The sequence below is a fragment of the Gekko japonicus genome, unplaced genomic scaffold (assembly GCF_001447785.1).
Source record: "Gekko japonicus isolate JY-2015 unplaced genomic scaffold, Gekko_japonicus_V1.1 scaffold1442, whole genome shotgun sequence".
NCBI lineage: Eukaryota > Metazoa > Chordata > Lepidosauria > Squamata > Gekkonidae > Gekko > Gekko japonicus.
Window position 1 is genome coordinate 376,247 of NW_015163646.1, and position 21,940 is coordinate 398,186.

General features: G+C 53.8%; 1 protein-coding gene across 1 annotated transcript in view; it reads left to right on the forward strand.

Moving 5' to 3' along the window:
• The window catches only part of STK11 (serine/threonine kinase 11), an 88,597-nt gene that overhangs the window by 43,701 nt on the left and 22,956 nt on the right, over window positions 1-21,940 (forward strand). The window contains exons 8-9 of the mRNA XM_015407636.1: window positions 9,704-9,761; window positions 16,416-16,615. Coding sequence (XP_015263122.1) covers window positions 9,704-9,761; window positions 16,416-16,615 — 258 coding nt within the window. The remainder of the gene's footprint in view (window positions 1-9,703; window positions 9,762-16,415; window positions 16,616-21,940) is intronic.

The window sequence follows — 21,940 nt, forward strand, 5'->3', positions numbered from 1 at the left end:
TAATTCGGGGGGGGGGGAGAAAATGTGCTTCAGCTACCAGAAATTTGGGGAAATGCCACCACTGTGTTTATACAATAGCCTTTGGTGTCGCTGTTACTCTTCTTTTCTCATTGCTGATTGCCAGGCCCAGAGCTCTGAATCTGTAAGCTCTGAATCCGTAGCTCCTTCCTTCTGGCAAATGCCGGTTCTCCGTCACAGTTAGGACCGCCTTTTGGCATTTGAAAAAGATGCGATGTCAGTCCACGCACTTTACTGTAAGCCAGACCCGTAGCCATGGTGGGGCATTTGGGGGCAGAGCCCCGCCACCCACGAGCCCTGCCGCACCACCTGATGATACCCCAAGTGCACTTAGCCTCCCAGCAGCAGCCAGGTTGGAAAAAGAAAGGGAAGCAGCCCTGCAGTGTCTGGTCAGTTTCACTCCCCCCCCCCCATCAGTTGTTAGGGTTAGGTTGAAAGGAGGGGGAGTGAAACTGACCAGAAGTGGCAGGGCAGCTTTCCTTTCCTTCCCCAGCCTCCCCCATCCCTGGTCAGGTTCACTCCCCCCTCCATCAGCTGTTCAACCTAACAGCTGTTTCTCCCAGAGTGAAACTGACCGGAGGCTGTTGAGCAGCTTTCCTTTCCTTCTCCAGCCTCCCCACTACTGCGGGGGGGTGGGTTACTGGTGGAAGGAAAGCGAGAGAGAGAGAGAGAGAGATGCTGTCTCTCTCAAGCCAATCTCTCTCCCATGACTTTCTATGTTAGGGGATGTGGGGGATTGGTAATGGTGGGGGAAGCCGGTCTTTCTCTCTTGGCCAATCTCTTGGTGGTGGCTGGAGATCCCCCTGGCATCACACCTGATCTCCAGGTGGACTCTATGGCATTATACCCCTTGAAGCCCCTCCCCAAACCTCATGCTCCTCTCAGGGTCCACTCCCAAAGGTAAAGGTTCCCTTGCTCGAAAGCCAGTCGAATCTGACTCTAGGGTTGCGGTGCTCATCTCCGTTTCCAAGCCGAAGAGCCAGCGCCGTCCGAAGATGTTCCCGTGGTCATGTGGCCGGCATAACTAAACACCAAGGCGCACGGAACGCTGTTACCTTCCCACGGAAGTGGTACCTATTTATCTACTTGCAATTTCTTTCTTTCAAACTGCTAGGTTGGCAGGAGCTGGAACTAAAAGACGGGAGCTCACTCCGTCATGCGGCACACACCCGGGTCTCGAACTGCTGAACTACCGACCTTCCACAGCCTGCAGTTCAGCGTCTTAACCACTTGAGCCACCGCAGCTCCCAAAATCTCCCTCTATTTATTATTTTTAATAAAAGTATAAGCATAATGGGTGTACCACAGGAGAAAAAAAATTGCCCCGCAAAATGAAAAATCCTGGCTATGGCACAGGTATCTTCCGTTAACCTGTAAACACTCTTAACCTTCCTGTGAATCTCTCATTTAAAACAAAACCAGGCAGAGCTGTTCAACCCTGCAGGGTTTCAGGTTTGGTTTTGAGTACTCAGAGGGGAGGGGGGAGCCCTCTCACCACTTAACTCTCCTCCTTGCCCCTTTCCCGCCTGCCAATGGAGATCAGGAGCCCTGGTGGCAGGCCCATAGCTAACACGGGGCCTGCGGGGCATGGCCCCCTAGCATTTCTTCGAGCCCCTCCCCCTCTCCCGGGCCAGTCCCAAATTGAATTAATGTGATCAGCTTTGATTTAATTAGCTGAGCCCCTTCCCCATGCCCCTTCCCCCCAAAAATCCCTAGCTACAGAGCTGCCTGGTGGCCGGGAGAAGAGTCCTTAAAGATCCCCACTCTGGTAAAGCAGAGACCGTCAACTGCTAGGACAGCCTGGCACGGAGAGAAAATGGAGGAATAACTTCAGTACTATTAGTGCTGCAGAGAAAAAATCTGCTGTGTTGCCAGGGTTTTTAGGAAGGCAGGGGTTTGGATCAGACCCGTAAAATTCCCCAAGGGCTTGCATGCTGTCTCTCACAGGTGACTGAGTTTCTAGCGTGCTGGGAACCCCGCAGGATAATGTTTCCCCTTCCTCCAGGAAAGATGGGGGTAGTGCTGGGCAATGCTCCCTCTACGCCGTGGAGTCTTGAGAGCAAAAATTCTGCTTTGTGAGCAACTGGCATTAAAGTCATGAGCGAGCAATTTGGCTGCTGCCTAAATCATTTTTGCCCTGGAGCCCTCCTTCCTGAGCCAAGACAAAAACGTGTGAGCCGGGGGCTAAAAAAAGCTGTGAGCTAGCTCACACTAACTCAGCTTAGAGGGAACACTGGTGCTGGGTCTGCTTTTGAGTGGGTTTTCTTGGGATTCAGATTCCTCCATCTGTTAGATCGAGGGGGGGGGGTTCCCCGACCTTTTCCCGAGCTGGCGGGCATCTTTGGGATTCCGACGGGGGCCGGTGGACAGGAATGCAGAACGGCTGCCGTGGGAGCTGGGGCCAACCCCCGAAATGTCAGTGAGGGAGGTCATGCCACAACTCTAAGTAGTAACTCCATCGGCGTTTCAGTCAGAAGCGGTGTTTAGCAGGACGCCTTTTGAAACGAGCATATTGTTGTAAAATATTTTTTTCCCTTTTGCATATGCACAGCTTACACTCCGCCGCACTGTAAAGATCCTTATGCTACGGTAGCAGCTGCTGCCAAAGCAACATTTAAAAAAAAAAATCTATGCAGCCAATCAGCAGCCTTGCTGGGGAAAAGAGCCACCTGGCCCCACCCACTTTCCAAAAACACTTGGCAGGTGCCGTGGCATCCATGCCCGCTGTCTAAAAACTCTTGGCGGGCACCAGGAGAGAGATCAGCGGGCGGCGCGGTGTCCACGGGGACCAGATTGGAGACCCCTGTATTAGACGGACCAGCTATCCGATGTGGTGCAAAACAGCTTTAAGGGTTCAAGGCCAGCAGGTTCTTGCAAGCCTCTCTCTGCACAGCAGGGGGCCACCTGCTGCAACGCTCTGCTTTTTTGCCAGCCTTTTCCCCTGCTCATTACACACACACACACCCCCTGACAAGGCCCTTTACCCAGTTTTGACCCTCCCTTGCACACCCAGGAACAGACCGTGCAAGCCCAAGTGCCGCAGGAGCATTTTTACCAGGGTGCTTTGGGCAGCGCGTACTGCAATAACGAAAGGTGTGTCAAACAGAAGCGAAAAGGGAGCCGTGGGTTGGGAGATCCAAGCGGTTTCCCTGCCCAAACAGAGGGTGTAGGAAACTACCAATGCCACAGCCAAGCATTGGTACTGCCTGGCCCCAGTCCTCTGTCCCCCGCCATATAACTTGGTCAGACTTTATCAGGCCAGCTATTTTAAATGTATGCTTGTTAAAGAAGAGAATTGCAAAGGAACAAAACGAAGCCCTTGCCTTCCCGAAGCCTGCCGTTCCTCCAGAAGCTTTCCACAGCAGGCAGAGGGATGTTTTCCCAGAGCAAAATGGAGTTCCTGTCCACAACCACTCCTGATGCACCCACGGCCTGCGCCACGCTTGTGACCGCTTGCGCATGTTAGCGTGTGGCTTGGTAGTGAACCGGCTTTGTGTGCAGATTGTCATGGGTTCAGTCCTTGACATGTCCTGTTAATGGTGTTCAGAAAGACCTTTCTCTGCCAGAGACCCTGGAGAGCTGCTGCCCGTTGAGCTGAACAGTATTGAGCGAGCGGCATCGGTGTGTGTTTCCTTCTGCTGTGAACCCTTCCACGCCCCATGGCCTGTGGAACTCACTGCCACAGGATGTGGCGATGGCCGCCAACTCGGAAAGCTTTAAGAGAGGAGTAGACGAATCCACTGAGGATGGGGCTCCATCAGCGGCTACTAGTCACGAGGTCCATCGGTGGCTATTAGCCACAAGGTATAGATAGGGACTCTTGGGCAAGTGTTGCTCTGTCTTCTTGGTGCTTGGGGGGGGTCAACGTGGGAGGGCTTCTAGTGTCCTGGCCCCACTGCTGGACCTCCTGATGGCACTGGTATTTCTGGCCACTGTGTGATGCAGAGAGTTGGACTGGATGGGCCTTTGGCCTGATCCAACATTGGCGTCTCTTATGTTCTTATGTGCTTCCTCCAGCACCAGAGGCAAAAAATGAAGCCTCTTTATTATCACTTGCTGGGAAGTGCGGGCGGGAGGACACTGTTGCAGTCCTCTTGCTCATGGGTTTCCTGGAGGCAGCTGGTTGGCCCCTCTGTGAACAGACTACGGGATGATGGGCCTTTGGTCTGATCCAGCAGGGCTCTTCTTGTGTCCCCGCTGTGGAGACTAGCTGTTGAGGTGGGCAGAAGCTCTCCAGAAAAAGCAAAGTGCATGTGCGGCTTTTGCAGGGGGGTGGGGGTAGAGAGTGGAAGGGGCCGTCACTATTTTTATTGTTCTCTGGTGCCCCCTCCCCGGCATAACCGTTGGAAACAGAGTTTGCCTTTTCTTGCCTTAGAACATGCGTCAGTATTTTCCCGTCAGTCACAGCCGGTCAGCTGACAGCATCCAGATCAGAAACCCAAATTTGGTTGCTCTTGCGTGAGTAACGAAGATGCCCCCCAACTTCCCTCTCCTACTCCCCCCCCCTTCCCCCGTGATCAGACACATGCCCTGAAGAACGTGGGTCTGCTCGTGCTCTCTGTCAGTCTCTGTCTCTTCGAAATCAAATCTCTGGCATATTATTAACATGCTTTCTTTCCAGGAAACGTGCCTTAGCTGCCAAAGCAGACGCAGAACGGGGTCTGAGCATTTCTCCAAAAGTCTTCTGCTTTGCAGTCAGTTTCATTTTCAGCTTGTGAGACTCTTTTTTTCTCCTCCGAAGCATGTCTCCACCCACTTCTCATGCAAAGCTACTGGTGGCCCAGTTGTGGCCACCGGTCCCTTCATTGTGCTCCGGTCCCTTAAAGGCCTTTCAGACCCATGCCCATCTCCTTGGAAACCCGAGAGAGAGGGAAGGAGTGGAGTTGTGCAAACTGCTCTGTGGTTCCCAGTCGAAATTTGTCGCAAGCAGCGTTCCCTCTAAGCTGAGCCAGTGTGAGCTAGCTCACAGTTTTTTAGCCTCCGGCTCACACATTTTCGTCTCGGCTCAGGAAGGAGAAGCAAACTAATATATGCAGTAGCCACATCACTCGCTCACCGTTTTAATGCCAGTAGCTCACCAAGTACATTTTTTTTCTCACAAGACTCCACAGCTTAGAGAGAGCATTGGTCACAAGTGGTTCAGAAGCACCATTCCGGTGAAGTGAGGGGCCCTGAACATAAGAGGAGCCATGTTGGATCAGGCTAACGGCCCATCCAGTCCGGCACTCTGTGTCACACCGTGGCCAAAACCCAGGTGCCATCAGGAGGTCCACCAGCAGGACCGGAACTCCAGAAGCCCTCCCACTGTGGCCCCCCAAGCAACAAAAATACAGAGCATCACTTGCCACAGATCATGCCCCCCCCCGTCTTGCCCCATTCATCCAGTGCTAGCTGCCCTGTGCATTCCATTGGCAAGCAGCCTACACTGCCGCAGCTTTTCGAATGTGCTGTTCTAGCTTTTTCCCTCATTGTTCTAGCCGAAACAGCCAGCAAAACAGACACAGGATGCGCCACCCCCACGTTTCCTGCAGCACGCCAATCCAGAGCTTCCAGCCTTGGCGGTAGCAATTGGGGGGGGGGGAAGGGACCCAGAGATCTGCTCCCCCCCCGTGACTTCTGCCAGCCAAGCTGTTCTCCATGTTGGGGGTATGACCTTGTCCCGGTTTCTGTGCCCTGGTGCTATATTTAGAGGTATCTGTTCATGGAAATTCAAACTAGGCAACCTCCGTCAGGCGGCACCTGGGTCTCGAACTGCTGAACTACCGACCACCTGGTCTACAGTCCAGCATCTTAACCACTTGAGCCACCGTAGCCCTGAACAACGTAACCAAATGGGGTCCTAAATCAGGCTGTCTTCACCCGCCTCCCAAAGATCGAAAGCAAGGGGTTCAGTTGCACCTCCCTGGGGAGGTTGTTCCATAATTGTGGGGCTGCCACTAAAAAGACCCTCTTTCTACCCACCCAACGAGTTTCTCTGATCGATGGGGCAGTCAAGGGGGCCTCTCCCTGAGGTCTTGATTCCCGGGTCGGTTGTGTTAAGCAGCCCGAAGCCGATGACACAGGTAAAATCTTGAATGCCTGTTTTATCTTTCATTTAGGTAAGACTTTTCTCTCCAACCTCTCCCTTCTGGTTGGCCTTGCTGTAATCTTTTTTTTTTTTATAAAGTCAGAGTGAGCTTTCCAACTTGTGGTTTTCCTGAGTAGCTGCCCTTTGGAGTCCTTCCAAATAATCGCAGGCTCTTTGAAGATGGCTCTTTTTCCGGCTGCCAGATGCAGCTGTTGGGGGGGAAGCTTACTGTAAACGATGCAGGTGGCGTTTGGAGGCAGCTACGCAGCACCCAAGGCTCCCGCTCGGATGCGGCTTCCCCTCGATTTGCGAGGGCAGTCGTGCCTGAAAGGGGCCCCAAGACCGGCCGTACGTCAGAGCCAGCGCTTGCCGTCTTTTACCATACACCCCATCAACCTTCCTCCTCCTCCCCCCAAGCCATTCAGAGCCCGCTTTGCCACTCCTCTTAATGCTGACGGGGAACTTCCAAGGCCCTTGTCCTGTCTGTGTAGGCCCCGCCTCATCCTTCCCATCGCCTGCAATCCAGGGCAAGTGGCAAAGTTCCCTGGGTCACCCGTGGGGCAGGAAGGGCAGCGCCAAGCAGTGTTAGCGGAGCTGTCCAGTTGTGAATCCTGTAGGATTGCAGAAGCGCAGGGAGTTTTGGGGTTCTTATCAGACCCCCACGAGTGCCGTACGGTGTGCTGGGTGGCAGCCCTGGGGAGCAGGTGCTTGTAGTCAGTGCTCCCTGTAAGCTGTGGAGTCCTGTGAGCAAAAATCCTACTTTGTGAGCTGCTGGCATTGAACTCATGAGCGTGCGATTTGGCTACTGCGTCAGTTTGCTCTGGAGCCATCCTCCCTGAGCAAAGACAAAAAGGTGTGAGCCGGAGGCTAAAAATCGGTGAGCTAGCTCAACACTAACTCAGCTTAGAGGGAACACTGCTTGTAGCGTAGGGGGTCTCTGATCTTTCCGAACCCGCAGGCACCTCTGGAGTTCTGAGAGAGGGCGGCAGGCACGAAGACAGAACAGCCGCTGCGGGAGGCGAGGCCAGCCACAAAATATCAGATCCAGGTGGGCAGCCCTGTTGGTCTGAAGCAGCAGAGCAAAGTTTGAGTCCAGTGGCACCTCGAAAACCAACAAAGCTTATTTCTGTGTGTCAGCTTCCATGGGCGTGCACACTTGTGCCGACACACGAGAGCTTATGCCCAGAATTAAACTTCGTTGGTTGCGTGCACTTACGTATGCACACAAAAGCTTATACCCCAAATTAAACTTTGTTGGTCTTAAAGGTGCCGCTGGACTCAGACTTTGTTCCGCCGGCTATCAGGTTGGTGATGCATAGCCAACCTCATAAATATGAGGTTATGCATAGCTCTAATAGTAACTCTTAAGCATTTAGGGCAGAGGGTCTCTTTAACAGGATGCCTTTCGAAAGGAACATAATTGTCTTTAAGTGTTTGTGGTGGGCTGTTCTGCATGGACACAGCTTACATTTAATCACGCTGCGAAGATCTTTGTGCTGTGCTGGAAGCTGCCGCCAACCTTTTAAAAAAAATCTGCCCAGCCAAGCAGAAACCCCAGTGCACAAAAGCTCTCGTGTGGCCCCACCTGCTTACTACAAATCCTTGGCGGGGGCCAGGAAAGGTGCCACTGGGTGCCATGTTGTCCACAGGTGCCACATTGGGGACCCCTCTTGTAGTGGAAAGGGCACGACGGAGCTTCTTACCTCCCTTGTGGAGTTCAAAGCGCACTTCAGGCCTCCGGTGTTCCCGGGTCGAGAAGCAGACTGAAGGGGCGTGGCTGTCCCATCCCTTCCGTGGTCTTTCCTTGTCTGTCCTTCAGACAGAGGTGTGTGTGTGTTGCATCACAAAACCCTGCTTTGACTGCTGGTGGTTGGGCTGAATGGCAAAGCAGCTTGGGGGGGAGGGGGGCATGATTGGCACATGTAGAGCTGCAGTAGAGGATAGGCGCAAGGGGTTTGTGTACATCTGGAGTGACGAGGGGTCGTGTGTGTGTCGCTTCTCCTCCGCCCCACTCAAACGTTCAATGCAACCTTTGGGGTGACTTCAGACGTCACACAAAACTTATTTACGGTTAGTGTGAATCTAGTCCAAACATAAGCCGTGCTTGGAGTTTGCAAAAGCAAAGTCAGAAGCCATTATTTGAGGTTTGGTAGATTCAGCCACAATGAGTCTTAACTCTGGCCCCCTGCAGTTCATGAACGCGTGTTCCTGTTGTATCATAACCCATGCCCCTTTACTGGTGTTGGTCAGTCCTTGGGTTTCAAACGGCCTCTTCTTTAATCAGTTTATTTGCCCTCACTTATGGCACTTGTGCTCATCTTCACCACAAGCAAAAGGAGAAAGAACCCTTGAGCTCTCTCTTCCCCACTTGGCCATGGTGACCCTGGGCCAGTTGCTCCTTCTCAGCCTAACCTACCCCACTGAGTTGTCACGAGGATAAAATGGAGGAGAGGAAAACGATGGAAGCTGCTTTCTGTCCTCATTGGGGGGAAGGCGGGGTGTAGTGGTTACGAGCGCGGACTCTAATCTGGGACAACCGAGTTTGATTCCCCACTCCTCCACATGCAGCTGCTGGCGTGACCTTGGGTTAGTCACAGTTCTCTCAGAGCTGTTCTGGAAAGAGCAGTCCTCAAGAGAGCTCTCTCAGCCCCACCTACTTCATGGGGTGTCTGTTGTGGGGAGGGGAAGGGGAAGGAGATTGTAAGCCACTCTGAGACTCCTTCGGGTAGTGAAGGGCGGGGTATAAATCCAATCTCTTCTCTTCTTCTTTAAATGAATTAAATAAATTTATTTATTTATCCTTGGATTTATATCCCGCCCTACTCCGAAGGCTCAGGGCGGCTGACAAGGGCACAATGTGCCCTTAAATCATCCATTAAGTCTCGCTACCGTTGAAGTTCAAGCTCCCCCCTCCAGAGAATCTCACCCGATTTATACCACAAGGCCTTTCTTTGTTCAGCTCCTCCCTCTTTTCCCTTCTCTTTCTGTGATCTTCTGTGTAACGATGAGGAAAATGATTTTCTTTACTTCCGTTGTATCTGAGGAAGCGAGTCCTGACTTATGGAAGCTTTGCACGGGAATAAATGTCGCTAGGTGTCACTGGACTTCTGTTTCATTACTCCCAAACACGGCCACATTGCAGGCCAAGGGCGCTCGCTGGTCCCCTTGCAGGAGAGGCGAGGAGAAAAAGAGCAAAGGTGTCTAAGCCGGCATTTGTTGAGGTGGATCAGGGTCCGAATTCTTTCTCCACAAGTCCGAATCCCAGGTTCTCAAGCTTAGCTGTAGTTGAAACGAGCCAAGGTTTCACGTTGGGTCTGGCCTGAGTGTGGGGGAGGCTCCTAGTGCCATTTGGCCGAGAACCCCTGCGGCAGGCTTGGAAGGGTTCGGCCGCTTCTGCAGCAGGCCTTTTCCAAGTGGGCTTCCAGCGACCGTGATTCACAGCTGCACTTGGCATTCTGGGCCAGCCTGTCTTCCAACGGCAGCCTCCTCTCCGTCTGGGCTCTCGTCTCCCTCTTGACAGGAGAGATGGGTGGCCCCCCCGGACCCTTTTTCTCGTCCCTTACAGCAGCCTACACCTCGCCTGCCTTAAGTTTCCCCCCCTTTTTTTTTCTTTTTTAGGAATGCTTGAATACGATCCAGCCAAGAGATTTTCAATACAACAGATAAGACACCACAAGTGAGTGTTTGTTTTCTTCTCTTTTTTCCTGGTTTTTCCTTTCCTTTAACCATTTGTTTTCTGCCTCGTGAGGTTCGTGTGTCTGGGCGGGAGGCAAAGTTCCAGCTAATTTATTTTAAAATCCTTCTATCCTGCCTTTCTCCTAAGAGCAGGGTTCAAGGTGGCTCGTGACAAAAACAAAACAAAACCAGAGTTCAGGAACGGATGGTATAGAACCGATCCATTAGAGTTGTGTGCAGCACAAGGGCGTCTGCTGAAATACCTTCAAGTGCCCTTTTAGATTGTTCAGCCTTGCATCGGTTCCTGGAAACTGGGGGGCTGTACCGTAAGCTAAAGGCGGCCAGTCAAAAGGCCTCAGCAGTGGCTTATTCATACATGTTTTGCAGGAGGCGATGGATAAAAGGGCCAGCGAGAATGAACAGGATTACTGCATGTGGTCATCTGGGCAGAGAGTCCCATAGATTGTGATGGGCTTTAAATGTTAAAGCCATTACCTCGAAGTGAACCCAGAAACAAGCAGCTAACATGTGCGATATATGCAAAGCTTTCACTCGCAATTGGGCCACCATATTTTGAACTAATTGGCATTTCCGCGTTATCTTCGAGGGCAGGCCCGTGCAAACTGTGTTGCAGTAGTCTAGTTCGGCACATCAGCCAAATCCAGGAACGGCAATAGGCCCTGCGCTAGATGTAATTCGAATGAAAGCATAGTGATTGGCGGCTTGCCACTCGGGGGGGGGGCTCAAGGCAGAGGCAAGGTATGGGCAGGGATGTCCGTCTCTCAGCTGCCACACCAGGCCAGATCCATTTGTTTTTCCAGAACGAGTCGTATTGTGGGGAGGGGGCATAAGTAGGAAGTAATGCGTTTCACACTGTACTTGGCCATGTGGCTTTTAGAGGCCCTCAGGGCGGCTTTGCCAGACACAAAACAAATCAAACATATGATTGTGTAGGAAAAATGCATGGTGGGGGGGGGAGGGAGAAGAGCAGCATTGTCATGACAACCAAGGCAGCTGTAGAGTTGCAGTGAGCTTCGTCTATTATGTGACAACAGTCCTGCAAGGTAGAACAGCATCATCGTCCCCGGACTGCCCCAGGGATGCCCCCAGTTGTGCCTTTGGCCAGGGAGAGCAGCACTGAGAGCTGGTTCTGCTGGCGTACCGCAGATGGATCGAACTGAGCATTTCCTGCTAGCTGTGCAGTGAGGGGCTTAACCCTGTGGTTATATGTGTGCAACGACCCCGTTTAAAGCCTTTCCTAGAAACTCCGTGATGGGGCTGACCGAGGCCCGCCCAGTCCCAGTGTCACATTGCTAGAGGCTGGCTGGCTGCCTCCAGAAAGCCTACAATTCAACCACAGAAGTCATCGCCTTCTCCCCACATCTCCATTTTGAGGTAGACTGTCCCCGTACTGGGAGGTTTTCCCACCCAGCCTGTTGCAGCGGCTGACTGCGTGTGTGTGTGTCTGCAGTGGCTGCTGCACCCAGCGGCGCCTACTGCATTCTCCGTCCCTGTTCCTCCACCCGCGTGGCTGTGTGCGAGCATTTGGGTCTGGCTAAGCCTGCTGGAAACGAAGAGCTTTCTCGGGAGACCTTGTAATGCAGTCTGACCAAGCAGGAAGGGATTCCGGGCCCGGGGGCAGGGAGGGTCTTAGATACGTAGGTCTGGAGCCCTGGTCGAGCGCCACCCCTTGCCCCTTAAATTGGGCAAAGCGGTCTACCCTGAGGCTTCTCACTCTCTTCTGGCACTGTGCTGGCACACACCTTCCAGGGTGCTTTACATCCGCCTTTCTGAGCTCTTATCCCCACGTTGCTTATCTGGGCAGGGGCCTCTGCTTGACCTGCAGAAGGTCCCGGGCTCAGTCTTCCTCCCGGCATCTCCCGTTAAAAGAGCCAGGCAGGAGGTGATAGGAATGACCTCTCCCTGAGATCCCGGAGAGCGTCTGCCAATCTGAGTGGACACTACCGATCCTGATGGACCAAAGTTCTGATTCAGGGTAAGGTAGCTAAAGGTATTCACTGTATGGGAGGGGCGGTGGCTCAGTGGAAGAGCCTCTGCTTGGCACGCAGAAGGTCCCAGGTTCAGTCCCCGGCATCTCCCGTTGAAAGAGCCAGGCAGTAGGGGATGGGAATGACCTCTCTGCCCGAGACCCCGGAGAGCCACTGCCATTTTGAGTGGACAGTACTGACCTCCATGGATCGATGGTATAAGGCAACTTCCTGCGTGTGGGTGTGCCGTGTTCATTCTTTTCTCCTGCCCTCCCACCCTCCGGAGGGTCCAAAGAGGCACCTGCAGCCGTGCTGTTCGTGTCCAGATCCACCTGCTTGAGGCATGCCCAGGGGGAGGGAAGCAGTCGCTTGCTGGCCCTCCTGCCCTCCAGCCATCGTTCTATTTCTCCTTTCATGCTTCTAGTCCTGAGACTGCCGCAAAGATGATCTCAGAGCACTGGGGTGATCTCGGCAGCCGGAGCGGAAGCTGAATAAGCTTTCTGGTTGGGGGGGGGAATCATCGCCCCTCCCCTTATCTAGCAAAACCCAAGACGAAATCGTGAACAGCAAGAAGATGGTACAAGTATTCTGTCGGCATAACATGCAGGTGCAGAATTTAGATCGCTTCGAGGAACTTTAAAAAAAAAAATAATCAGGGAGCACACGTAGCCCGAAGCCTTGCCTGTTTTGACCGAAGAAATTGGCTGTCTCCTTGGGCAAGCGGCAAAAGGTGCTCCAAGGCCCCCTCCCCTGATGGATCAGGGAGGGTTGGGGTGGAATGGGGGGGGGGAGCCCTGCTTTGGGCGGGCGAGGGCAGACCTTGAGGTGCCTAGGACCCTGCTAGGACCCCCTCTCTCGTCTGTTAATCCGAGCGTGTGCTTCACACCCTCTGCCCCTCCTAACAAAGCTTGAGCTGTGTTTGCACGCTTTAAGGGCTCTGCTGCAGCACTCAGGGAAGGCTGACAGCCGGTGAAGTGGCTACCGAGCATGCGCCCTCCGCCTCCCCGTCGCCAAGGCAACTCACCTTGCCGCCCCCCCCCCATCGCATGTAATTTACTCAGGCCCTGGTTGTTCTCCCGAGCAGAGCAAGAGGGAAGCGTGAGGGGTGTGGGGGAAGGGAGGGCGGGTCCGGCACATCTGCACAAGCAGCACATTGAGGTGGCCGGGCAGCGAGGGACCCTGTCACTGACCCTCACGTCTGGCTTGTGCTGTGGATTCAACTAGGCAGCGTGAGGCAAGGATGTACTCCCCCCCCCCACCTCCACCACCACGACTAGTGTAGGACCCAAGCCAGTGTTCCTTATTACAGGGGTTTTGTATTACTGATGGTGTAACCTGGCCATGGTGTATTTGATGGGGGAGGTTATTGTCCCAACAAAGCATGCCAAATGCCTCGATCTTCAGGGCTCGCTGGCTGAAAATGTTTCCCAGGCGAAGTCCAAAACAGAAAGTCATGCCATATGTTGAGTATAAGAACATAAGAAAAGCCCTGCTGGATCAGACCAGGGGTCCATCCAGTCCAGCATCCCATCTCAGACCGTAGCCAACCAGTTCTTCTGGAGGGCCAACAACAGGGCACAGAGGCTGAGGCCTTCCCCTGAGAAGAAGAGCCCTGCTGGATCAGACCAGTGGTCCATCTAGTCCAGCATCCCGTCTCAGACGGTAGCCAACCAGTTCCTCTGGACAGCCAACAACAGGGCATGGAGGCCAAGGCCTTCCCCTGATGTTGCCTCCTGGCTCTGGGATTCAGAGGCCGACTGGCTCTGAATGTGGAAGTTCCCCTCAGCTGCCGTGGCTAGTAGCCACTGATAGTTTTATCCTCCATGAATCTATCTAGTCCCCTTTGAAAGCTGTTTATTCCTGTGGCCATCACGGCATCATCTGGCAGCCAAGTCTACATTTCAGTCACTCTGTGTAAAGAAGTTATTTCCTTTTGTCTGTCCTGAATCTACTGCCCTTCAGCTTCCTTGGATGCCCTCAAGTTCTAGTATTTTGGGAGAGGGAGAAGAAGTTCTCTTTTGTCAGCTCTCTCCGCCTCAAGCGCGACATCACAACACTATAACAAACTATTGCAAGCTCTTGAGTTCTCTTGAGCACTTCATGAGGCTGGACGGTTTGAGTTCTGTTTGCTCTTTAACGGGGGAGAGGCTGTCACTCTCTGTGGCAAAGGCCCATGTCTGCAGTGGTCGTCTTCCAGCGGTGAAGGGGCTGTGGCCTGGCCACGTAAAGGGGGCATCTGAGAGCTCTGAAGTGGCACGAGGGAAATCAGCAAGGAAGGCCACCCGCATCTTGCTTCCACTGGTCTGTGTGTATCTATTGAATGTTCCCCCAAATCTTGCTTCCACTGTTCTGTGTGTATCTATTGAATGTTCCCCCAAACCGGTTTTGTGACCAGCGCTTTTCCCGGCTGCCTTGGTTTGCCCTTCTGCTGACTTGCCCCAATATCTGTCTCTGTCTCTCTCTGTGTCTCTGTCTCTCTGTGTCTCTCTCTCTCTGTTTCCCCCCCACACTTTCTTCTCCGCATCCTCATTAGCATGGATACATATGCAGATGATTGAATTTAATCTCCCAAAGGGCAGGAATCAATATTGTTCTGCAGGTTTCCCAACCTTATCCAAAACCTATTTTTACTCTCCAATAAGTAGGACAAGGAGGAGAGAGGGGAAGATGGTTTAAATTAGAGCAAAATATGAACTTCAGTGGTCTGGCGCTCCTCAGCATCCTCGCCCTTTTGATCGTTCCCTTGGCTGCCTTTTATGCAGATTCTCGAAAGGTGTCCCGCAGGGCCGCGGACATCACAGGGTCCTTTTTTAATGGAATGGTTTTTTTAAAAAAACCACAGAGTTAACCTTGAGCTTTCACCTTAGCTGACGATTGGGGTCCAACAGGCCCTGGGAAGTAAGGGAGAGATGATACAACTTGTCATTGGCTGTAAATTGCAGTGTTTAAACTTAGGGGGTTGGTCATTTTCATCTCCAGTGATACTGAACAGGAAAGTGAGATTGACAAATAGGGTGAAATTCTGGTTTCTTCCCTCCCTTCATGCCTTTGCTGCTGTTCTGTTCCTGTAACGGTCAAAAGAAAATACTTAATGAAGCATAGACTTTGGGGGGGGGGGGGTTTGCCCTTTGCAGTTAATACCCCAGCTGTTAAATCAATGGTATACTGCCTCGTCACATGGAGGTTCTCCTATACTGTCACAGCGAACTGCCACTGACTCACCTAGTCCTGTTTGTTTAGGTAGATAGGCCGGTGTTCTGACCGCGTACACTGCAGTCTCCTATCCATAAGCCCTAAAATGAAGAAGAGGGCAAAAGTGAGCTGTTATCTTTCTCTTTTGGAGCACTGTCACCGGAGAAACGTCAGCTGGAGGAGGAGCAGGGGACGGTGACAGAGTGCAGAGCAAAAGTTCAAGGCATTGCCAAGTGACAGGCCTACGGCCAGAGGTTGCTAATCATTGCTTCCTTGACACAGTCTGTCAGCTCTGGCCCCAAAGCCAACGGCACTTGGCTCGCGGCCTGCGCCGGGAGCTACATTGCCACGACACGAGACAGAGGGCTGGTTTGGTGGCCAGAGCCACACCAAGCACGCAGGAATCGGGCCTCCGGCTCCACTGGCACAGGAGAGCTCGGCTCGGGTGAAGCCTTAAACTGCCTGTGTCCGCCATCCCTTGGATTTGCTTCCTCGTTGAAAGATAAAAAGGTTGATGCTTGGGGTGTGGCTTTTGCCTGTGGTGTCTGTCCTCTTCCCTTGACTTAGGGATAGACGGGACAGAGCTGGCGACACAACGCTCCCTCTAAGCTGTGGGAGTCTTGTGAGCAAACATTCCACTTTGCAAGCTCCTGGCATTGAAGTGGTGAGCGAGCGATTGGGCTGCTGCATGAATCAGTTTGCTCTGGAGCCCTCCTTCTCGAGCGGAGACAAAAATGGGTGAGCCAGAGGCTGGAAAACTCTGAGCGAGCTCACACTGACTCAGCTTAGAGGGAACACTGGCTACTAGTACGGGGGGGCTTTTTAAAAAGGAGCGAACAAACCAACAGCGCTTAGCTGTTGAAGTGGAACTTCTGGGTCCAGGGGACAGTGACAGCAGGGAGCGGTACCGCACTAGCCAGAGCCCTTGGAACGAGATTTGTCCAGAAGCGGTGGAGTAACAGTCATTGGAACACCTTGACACACCAGAAAGGTGCCAAAGAGACCTTGGCAGTCTGAGATCTTTGGGGGGGGCACTTTTTCCTGGACTCCTCCTCCAGGCTGAGGCTCAGCAGTTAGAGCAGAAGGTCTCCCAGGTTCGATCCCCGCCATCTCTGGTTAAAAGGACCAGGTAGTAGGCGATGTGGAGAACCCCCGCCTGAGTCCCCGGAGAGTTGCTGCCAGTCTGAGTAGACAAGACTCACCGTGATGGACCGAGGGTCTGATTCAGTAGAAGGCAGCTTCATGTTTTCCTGGCTTTGCACAAGGACGACCCAGCGAAACGGGCAGGTGGGCTAAGAGGAAGCGAAGGACTCTCTCTGTAGCAAATGAGGGGGACCAGTGAGTGCAGGAAGTGCCTTCTACACCCCCGGCTCCAGGAGGGGGGGGGATGCTGGGGCTGAGCCCTGGGAAAGCAGGCTTGTGGCTACCCCCTCCCCCGAGGACCTGTTAACCCCCGCCTCGCTTCCCCCTTGCAGCTGGTTCCGGAAAAAGCACCCGCAGTCCGAGCCTCTGGTCCCCATCCCCCCCAGCCCGGAGACCAAGGACCGGTGGAGGAGCATGACAGTGGTCCCTTACCTGGAAGACCTGCACGGCTACAACGAGGAGGAGGAGGAGGACTTGAAAGAGGACTACTTGGAGGACGAGATCATCTACACTCAGGACTTCCCAGTGCCAGGTAAGGGAGCTCCCGGGGACGGGTCCCCCGGCCTGTCGAATTGGCAGGGCGTCCATATTGCTTGGTGGGGCTACTGGTGTAACGGGAACGGGTGGACCTTGCACAGAAACGTTTATGCCCCTTCTGGGAACCGCGCAGCTCTACCTTACTTGGATAATTGGTCGCATAGCACGCCCTCTCCAGGGTGGTTGCCTGTGGCCCTCCAGTCCCTTACAGAACCCCCGTGGGCTCGTGCAGTGTCAGGCAACTGTGCAGTCTAGCCGTCGCACAAATCCGGGAGACTTCTAGTACCGCGTGCGAAAGAGGTTACAGAGTTCATACACAGCTGTAGGGCTTAACGTGTGCTATTTTAGGCCGGTGACAACAGGGTGGTGTTTTAAGTCTCTAGTGTCCTTGAGTAAAACTTCACACCTACACTGGGTTGGGTTGGCGGCTCTATCAAGGAAGCCCAGCGTGAGGGCCTTACCGTGGTGATGTGATCGGTAGTAGTCCCCTGTTCTCCTCCCCCCCCCCCCAAGGCTTCAAAACAAACCCTGGCACTCGGGTGACATGGAGGCGGCTTGCTTCTCCGAGACCGCCGCTGCCATAGAAACGCAGCTGTAGGGAAGAAGAGAGATGCTGCCTTCCGCATTGGCCAGGGCCAGCGGTCAAGGAGGCATGAATGTGTCTGGTCCAAATTCAGTCGCTCGCTTCCACAGTCTGGTGCAAACGCCGGCCGGTGAGACTTCTTGGGCTTGGGACAAAATGTATTTCGGCAAGGGGTCACCACTACCTCCCCCTCCCAAGTCCTGCAGCCTGGCACAGCCCCAGGGCTTTTAGGGGCAATAATGCCCCCCGCCCTGGTGGATCTTCTCCTGCCACATCCCTTTGTATCTTCTGTGAAGGGTTCTCCCCGGCTCTTTCCTTTCTCTCATTTTTAAAGACAGGCTTTTAAAATAACTGTGTTTACAGTGGACCGAGCATCCACCATGCCCGACTCACGTGGCTGGCACTGCTTCCCTTAAGGTTATTTTTCCATTCCGCTGAGCGCCTTCCTTCCCCTGCCCGTGTGGCCGATGGCACCCTAGCTGAAGAGACTCCTTGCAGAGGGGGATGCCCCCCCCAAAAAAAACCCCAAATGGTCTTGGGACCAGTTTCCTAATGCTTGTTTGGTGTCAAGAGAAGAGTCGACGCAGGTGAGATGGAAAGAGAGGTGGGTCCCCAGACCCCTCTGCTGTTTGTCTACGCTGGCTCCAGTCAGCTTCTTAGATCTTCATAGTTTAGAAGATGCCTCCGGTACTAGTTCCCAAGAAAAAAATCAATGACCTCTCTTTAGCTTTGTGTGCTTTGCCCCTCGAAAGGTTAACTCTTTGTGCCAGGGAGAGTTAAGGTGACCAAACAGGCGTGTGTGTTTCTCTGGCTGGACATAATCCTGCTTTTGCTCACGGAGGACTAGAACTCTGCATCAAAGGGGGTACCGAAGCCTGCCCTGGCCCTTGGAAGTTTCATTCAGCTTCCAAGGTTTCAGTAGAAAAGAGCAAGAGCAGCAGCCCCTTAAAGGCTAACAAAGTTTGTGGCAGGGGAGGAGGGTTTGTGGTATCTGACGAAGTGAGCAGTGGCTCACGAAAGCTCATCCCCTGCCACAGATTTTGTTAGCCTTTAGTGTGTTCCTGGACTCTTGCTCTTCTACAGACAGACTGACTCGTCTCCCCATCTCGATCTATCCTCCACGGAAGGTTTCAGTAGACATCGATCACTCGTGGGGGGGGGGGGTGTTTCCACCGCCAAAAGGGCTAGGAACCTGGTTTCTTCAGAAAGAAGTGAGGTTCTCAAGAAGCCGGAGTGGCAGCATTCGCAAAGCCTCGCCCGTGCCTTACCCTGCCCGCCCACGCTGATGGGTCTGGAGCGGAAAGAGGGCTGTGCTCCTCTGCCTTTGGGGTCCCAGCCGACACGGAGCCCGGGACTCACACGCCCCGCAAGAGGTTTCCGCCCGCCCTGATCGTTGTCCCGCCTAACTGCTCCCCTGTTGCATTCCCCAGGTGTGTTCGAGGCAGGGCTTAGAGAGGAGGAGGAGGAGGCGAGCGCAGATCAGGAGGGCCTGCTGGCGTACCTGTTTGGAGATGCAGACTTGACGACCAGCACCGAGGAGGAAGGAGCCAGAAGCGTAGCTTAGGAGGCCGGAGAGGACCGGGGAGCTGCTGGTTCCGGCCCCGGCTAGAACGGTCTCGATCTCGGGCAAGGGGAGGGGGTAGCGGGAGGAGGGGAGGGAGAAATCTGCCAGGTAGACTCCAGCCAGACGTAACTTTCGAAGGGGGGGGGGGCACACTTTGTTTTGTTTCTGAAGGTCCTAAAACCTTGGGGATGTCGTCCCAAAGACACGACTGCAGACCGAGCACCCGATAAGCCTAAGATTTCCACGGCGGTTCCGAGTTACCCTTTCCTCGGGCGTGCATCCAGCCAGGCCCGGCCCAGATCTGCAGTGGCCCTTACCTGTCCTGAGCGCTCTGGAGTTAAGCAAACCAATGTGGGGGTGTCTTCCTCCCCTCCCACCACCACCACCACTGTTTGTTTCCGTGCCAGGGGGAAGCGCCTCCGTGATTAACTCCAGAGTGTTCGGCAGAGGAGGAGAAGGAACCGCAGTCGAGCCCTGGGAAACGGGCTGGGGAGCCCGCATCCCGTGCGTCCGTGACCTTGGGGGGTGAGGTGCAAAGCGGTGGCCACTGTTCAGTGGTGGCAGCGTCACTGTCCAGCAGCTGGCATCCTTGGTAGCAGCCCACCTGTGCTGAGGAGGCTCTTGGGTGAGTGACCATACCAAGCAGCTCTCCGCAGTTGATTACTCTTCCCTGAGCCTGACCCGTGCACGGCCCCGAGGCGGCAGCGGCGGCAGCTCCCTCCTGCCCTGTAAAGCCTTGAAGCTTAACTCCTTGGTCAGGGGAATGCCTGCATCGGGCACAGGGGAACGAGGCCCTCTGAGCAAACACCCCCCACCTCCCCCCGCACTCCTGCCACTCTGCTCTCTCCGACACCCCTCCCCCAACACCAGTCCAGCCTCCCACCGTGCCCATGGGCGGAAGGGCTAGAAAGTCCCTCTCTCGTTTCGTCCCCCTTTGCATATCGTGGCCCTGTACCACGTACGGCAATCCCAGCACAGGATTACAGAAATCAGAGGAGTGGTCGAACACCAGGAGGACCCCCGCGGCGGACGGTTTTGATCCACGGTGGTGGTCCGCCACCGAGGCCCATCCGCCAGCTAACATTACTATCCCGAGGACCGGGAGAACTTCACTCCCCTGCAGCGGGGGGCATCAGCCCCTCCGTGGGTATGAGGAGATAGTCACCACCCCAGCCTTACTCATTCGCTGTTATCTGTTGCTTATGCAAACGGCTGCGTTTGAGAGCCTGCGGAGGGCTTGTCAGTCAGTGGGCTTGACGTGCAATTACGGGAAGAGGTTTGATAGTCTCTCTCTCTCCCTCTTCCCTCCCTGTTTTCAGTGGCTTGTTCTGCCACCTCTCCTGGGTAACAAAAAAGCTCTTTATCTCCACTCCCCCACAGTTAAGGGTACGTCCTTTTAAAAAAAATGTTATTGCATCCCCGGTTTTGTTACATTAAGCTGTTCTTTGCAACCTTTCATAACCTAGTAAGTAAGCGTTCTTTTAAAAAAATGTTGAGTTTGAATAGCAAAATAAAACCTTTTTTTTAAAAAAAAACAACAACCCAATCTGGCTCCTCACATTTCAGCAGCTTTGCAAGTTTATTTCATAGTAGACTGGTTATTTGTCAAACAGGCGCTATACCCACCAGGAGCAGGGGGTGGAATTCGGCTCACCAGAACAGGCGTTTGTTTAGCTAAGGGGGCACCCCCCTGCCCCTTCCAGAAGCTTGGATCGGGTGAGAAAATATTAAAAAACGCAAGCTTTTCAAATCCATCTGGAAAGGGCTTAGAAAAGGAATAATTCAAGCCCACCCCCAAATCCCCCCCACCCCCGTGCGGGCCTGAAACCTGCTCACCTGGGAAAGGATCTCGTGAAAGACCCAGAGGACCAGTGGAGATATGATTGCCAGCCTCCAGGTGAGACCTGGAGATTCTCCTCACAATTCTAACTCACCTCCAGGCTACAGAGATTGGGTTCCCCCTGGAGGACATGGCTGCTTTGGAAGGTGGGCTCTGTGGCATTCGTACCCCCACCTTCCAAAGTTTGGAGAGCCAGTTTGGTGCAGTGGTTAAGTGCGTGGACTCTAATCTGGGGGAACCGGGTTTGATGCCCCCACTCCTCCACTTGCACCTGCTGGATGACCTTGGGCAAGCCATAGTTCTGTCAGAGCTGTTCTTGAAAAACGAGCAGTTTCTGTCAGAGCTCTCTCAGCCCCACCTACCTCACAGGGTGTCTGTTTTGGGGAGGGGAAGGGAAAGGAGTTTGTAAGCCACTCTGAGACTCCCTTGGGTAGTGAAGGGCGGGGTATAAATCCAATCTCCTTCTTCTTCTTCCCCCGGACACTGTACCCAGCTCTCCTGGCATTTCCCCGCTGACAGCCCTACTTGGAGAGCTGCGACCAGTCAAAGTAGCCATTAGACGGTTGGGTCCAGGGTGAGGCAGGTTCATCTTTTCAGTATCAGGGGTAGGCTGAGTGGAAGGGTGTCTGCTTCACAGGCTGAACGGCCCAGTTCCGTCACCTCCACTTGGTGGATCTAGGTCTGCCAGACCTGGGGAAAGCTTTTCCCTGCCTGAAGAAGAAGAATGGTTGGTTTTATACCCCACCCTTCACTACCTGAAGGAGTCTTGGAGCTGCTTACGAGCACCTTTCCCACGAGATGCGGTAGGTGGGGGCTGAGGGAATTCTGAGAGAGAACTGTGACTAACCCAAGGTCGCCCAGCTGGCTGCATGTGGAGGAGGAGTGGGGGATCAAACCCGAGACCTTGGAGAGCTGCTGCAGTGGTGGACTTAAGAGCCGGGCTCTGTGTTAGGCCGCCTCATATGTTCATAGGTCAGACAGTCCCGTCCCCCCGTTAGTGGGATGGCAGGGGGAGGCCTGTGGCTCCAGCAAAGGGCACCTGCAGGAGAGCCATAAAAGCATCCCTTGCCCCCAGACTGAGGGTTCCTATCTATACCTTCTGGCTAAGAGCCTCTGATGGACCTCTGCTCCATGTGTTTATCCAATTCCCTCTTGAAGCCATCCATGCTCATAGCTGCCACCTCCTGTGGCAGTGAATTCCATGTGTTCATCACTCTTGGGCCCAGGAAGAGAAGAAGAAGAGATCGGATTTACTCCCCACCCTTCACTACCCGAAGTAGTCTCAGACTGGCTTACAATCTCCTTTCCCTTCCCCTCCCTACAACATACACCC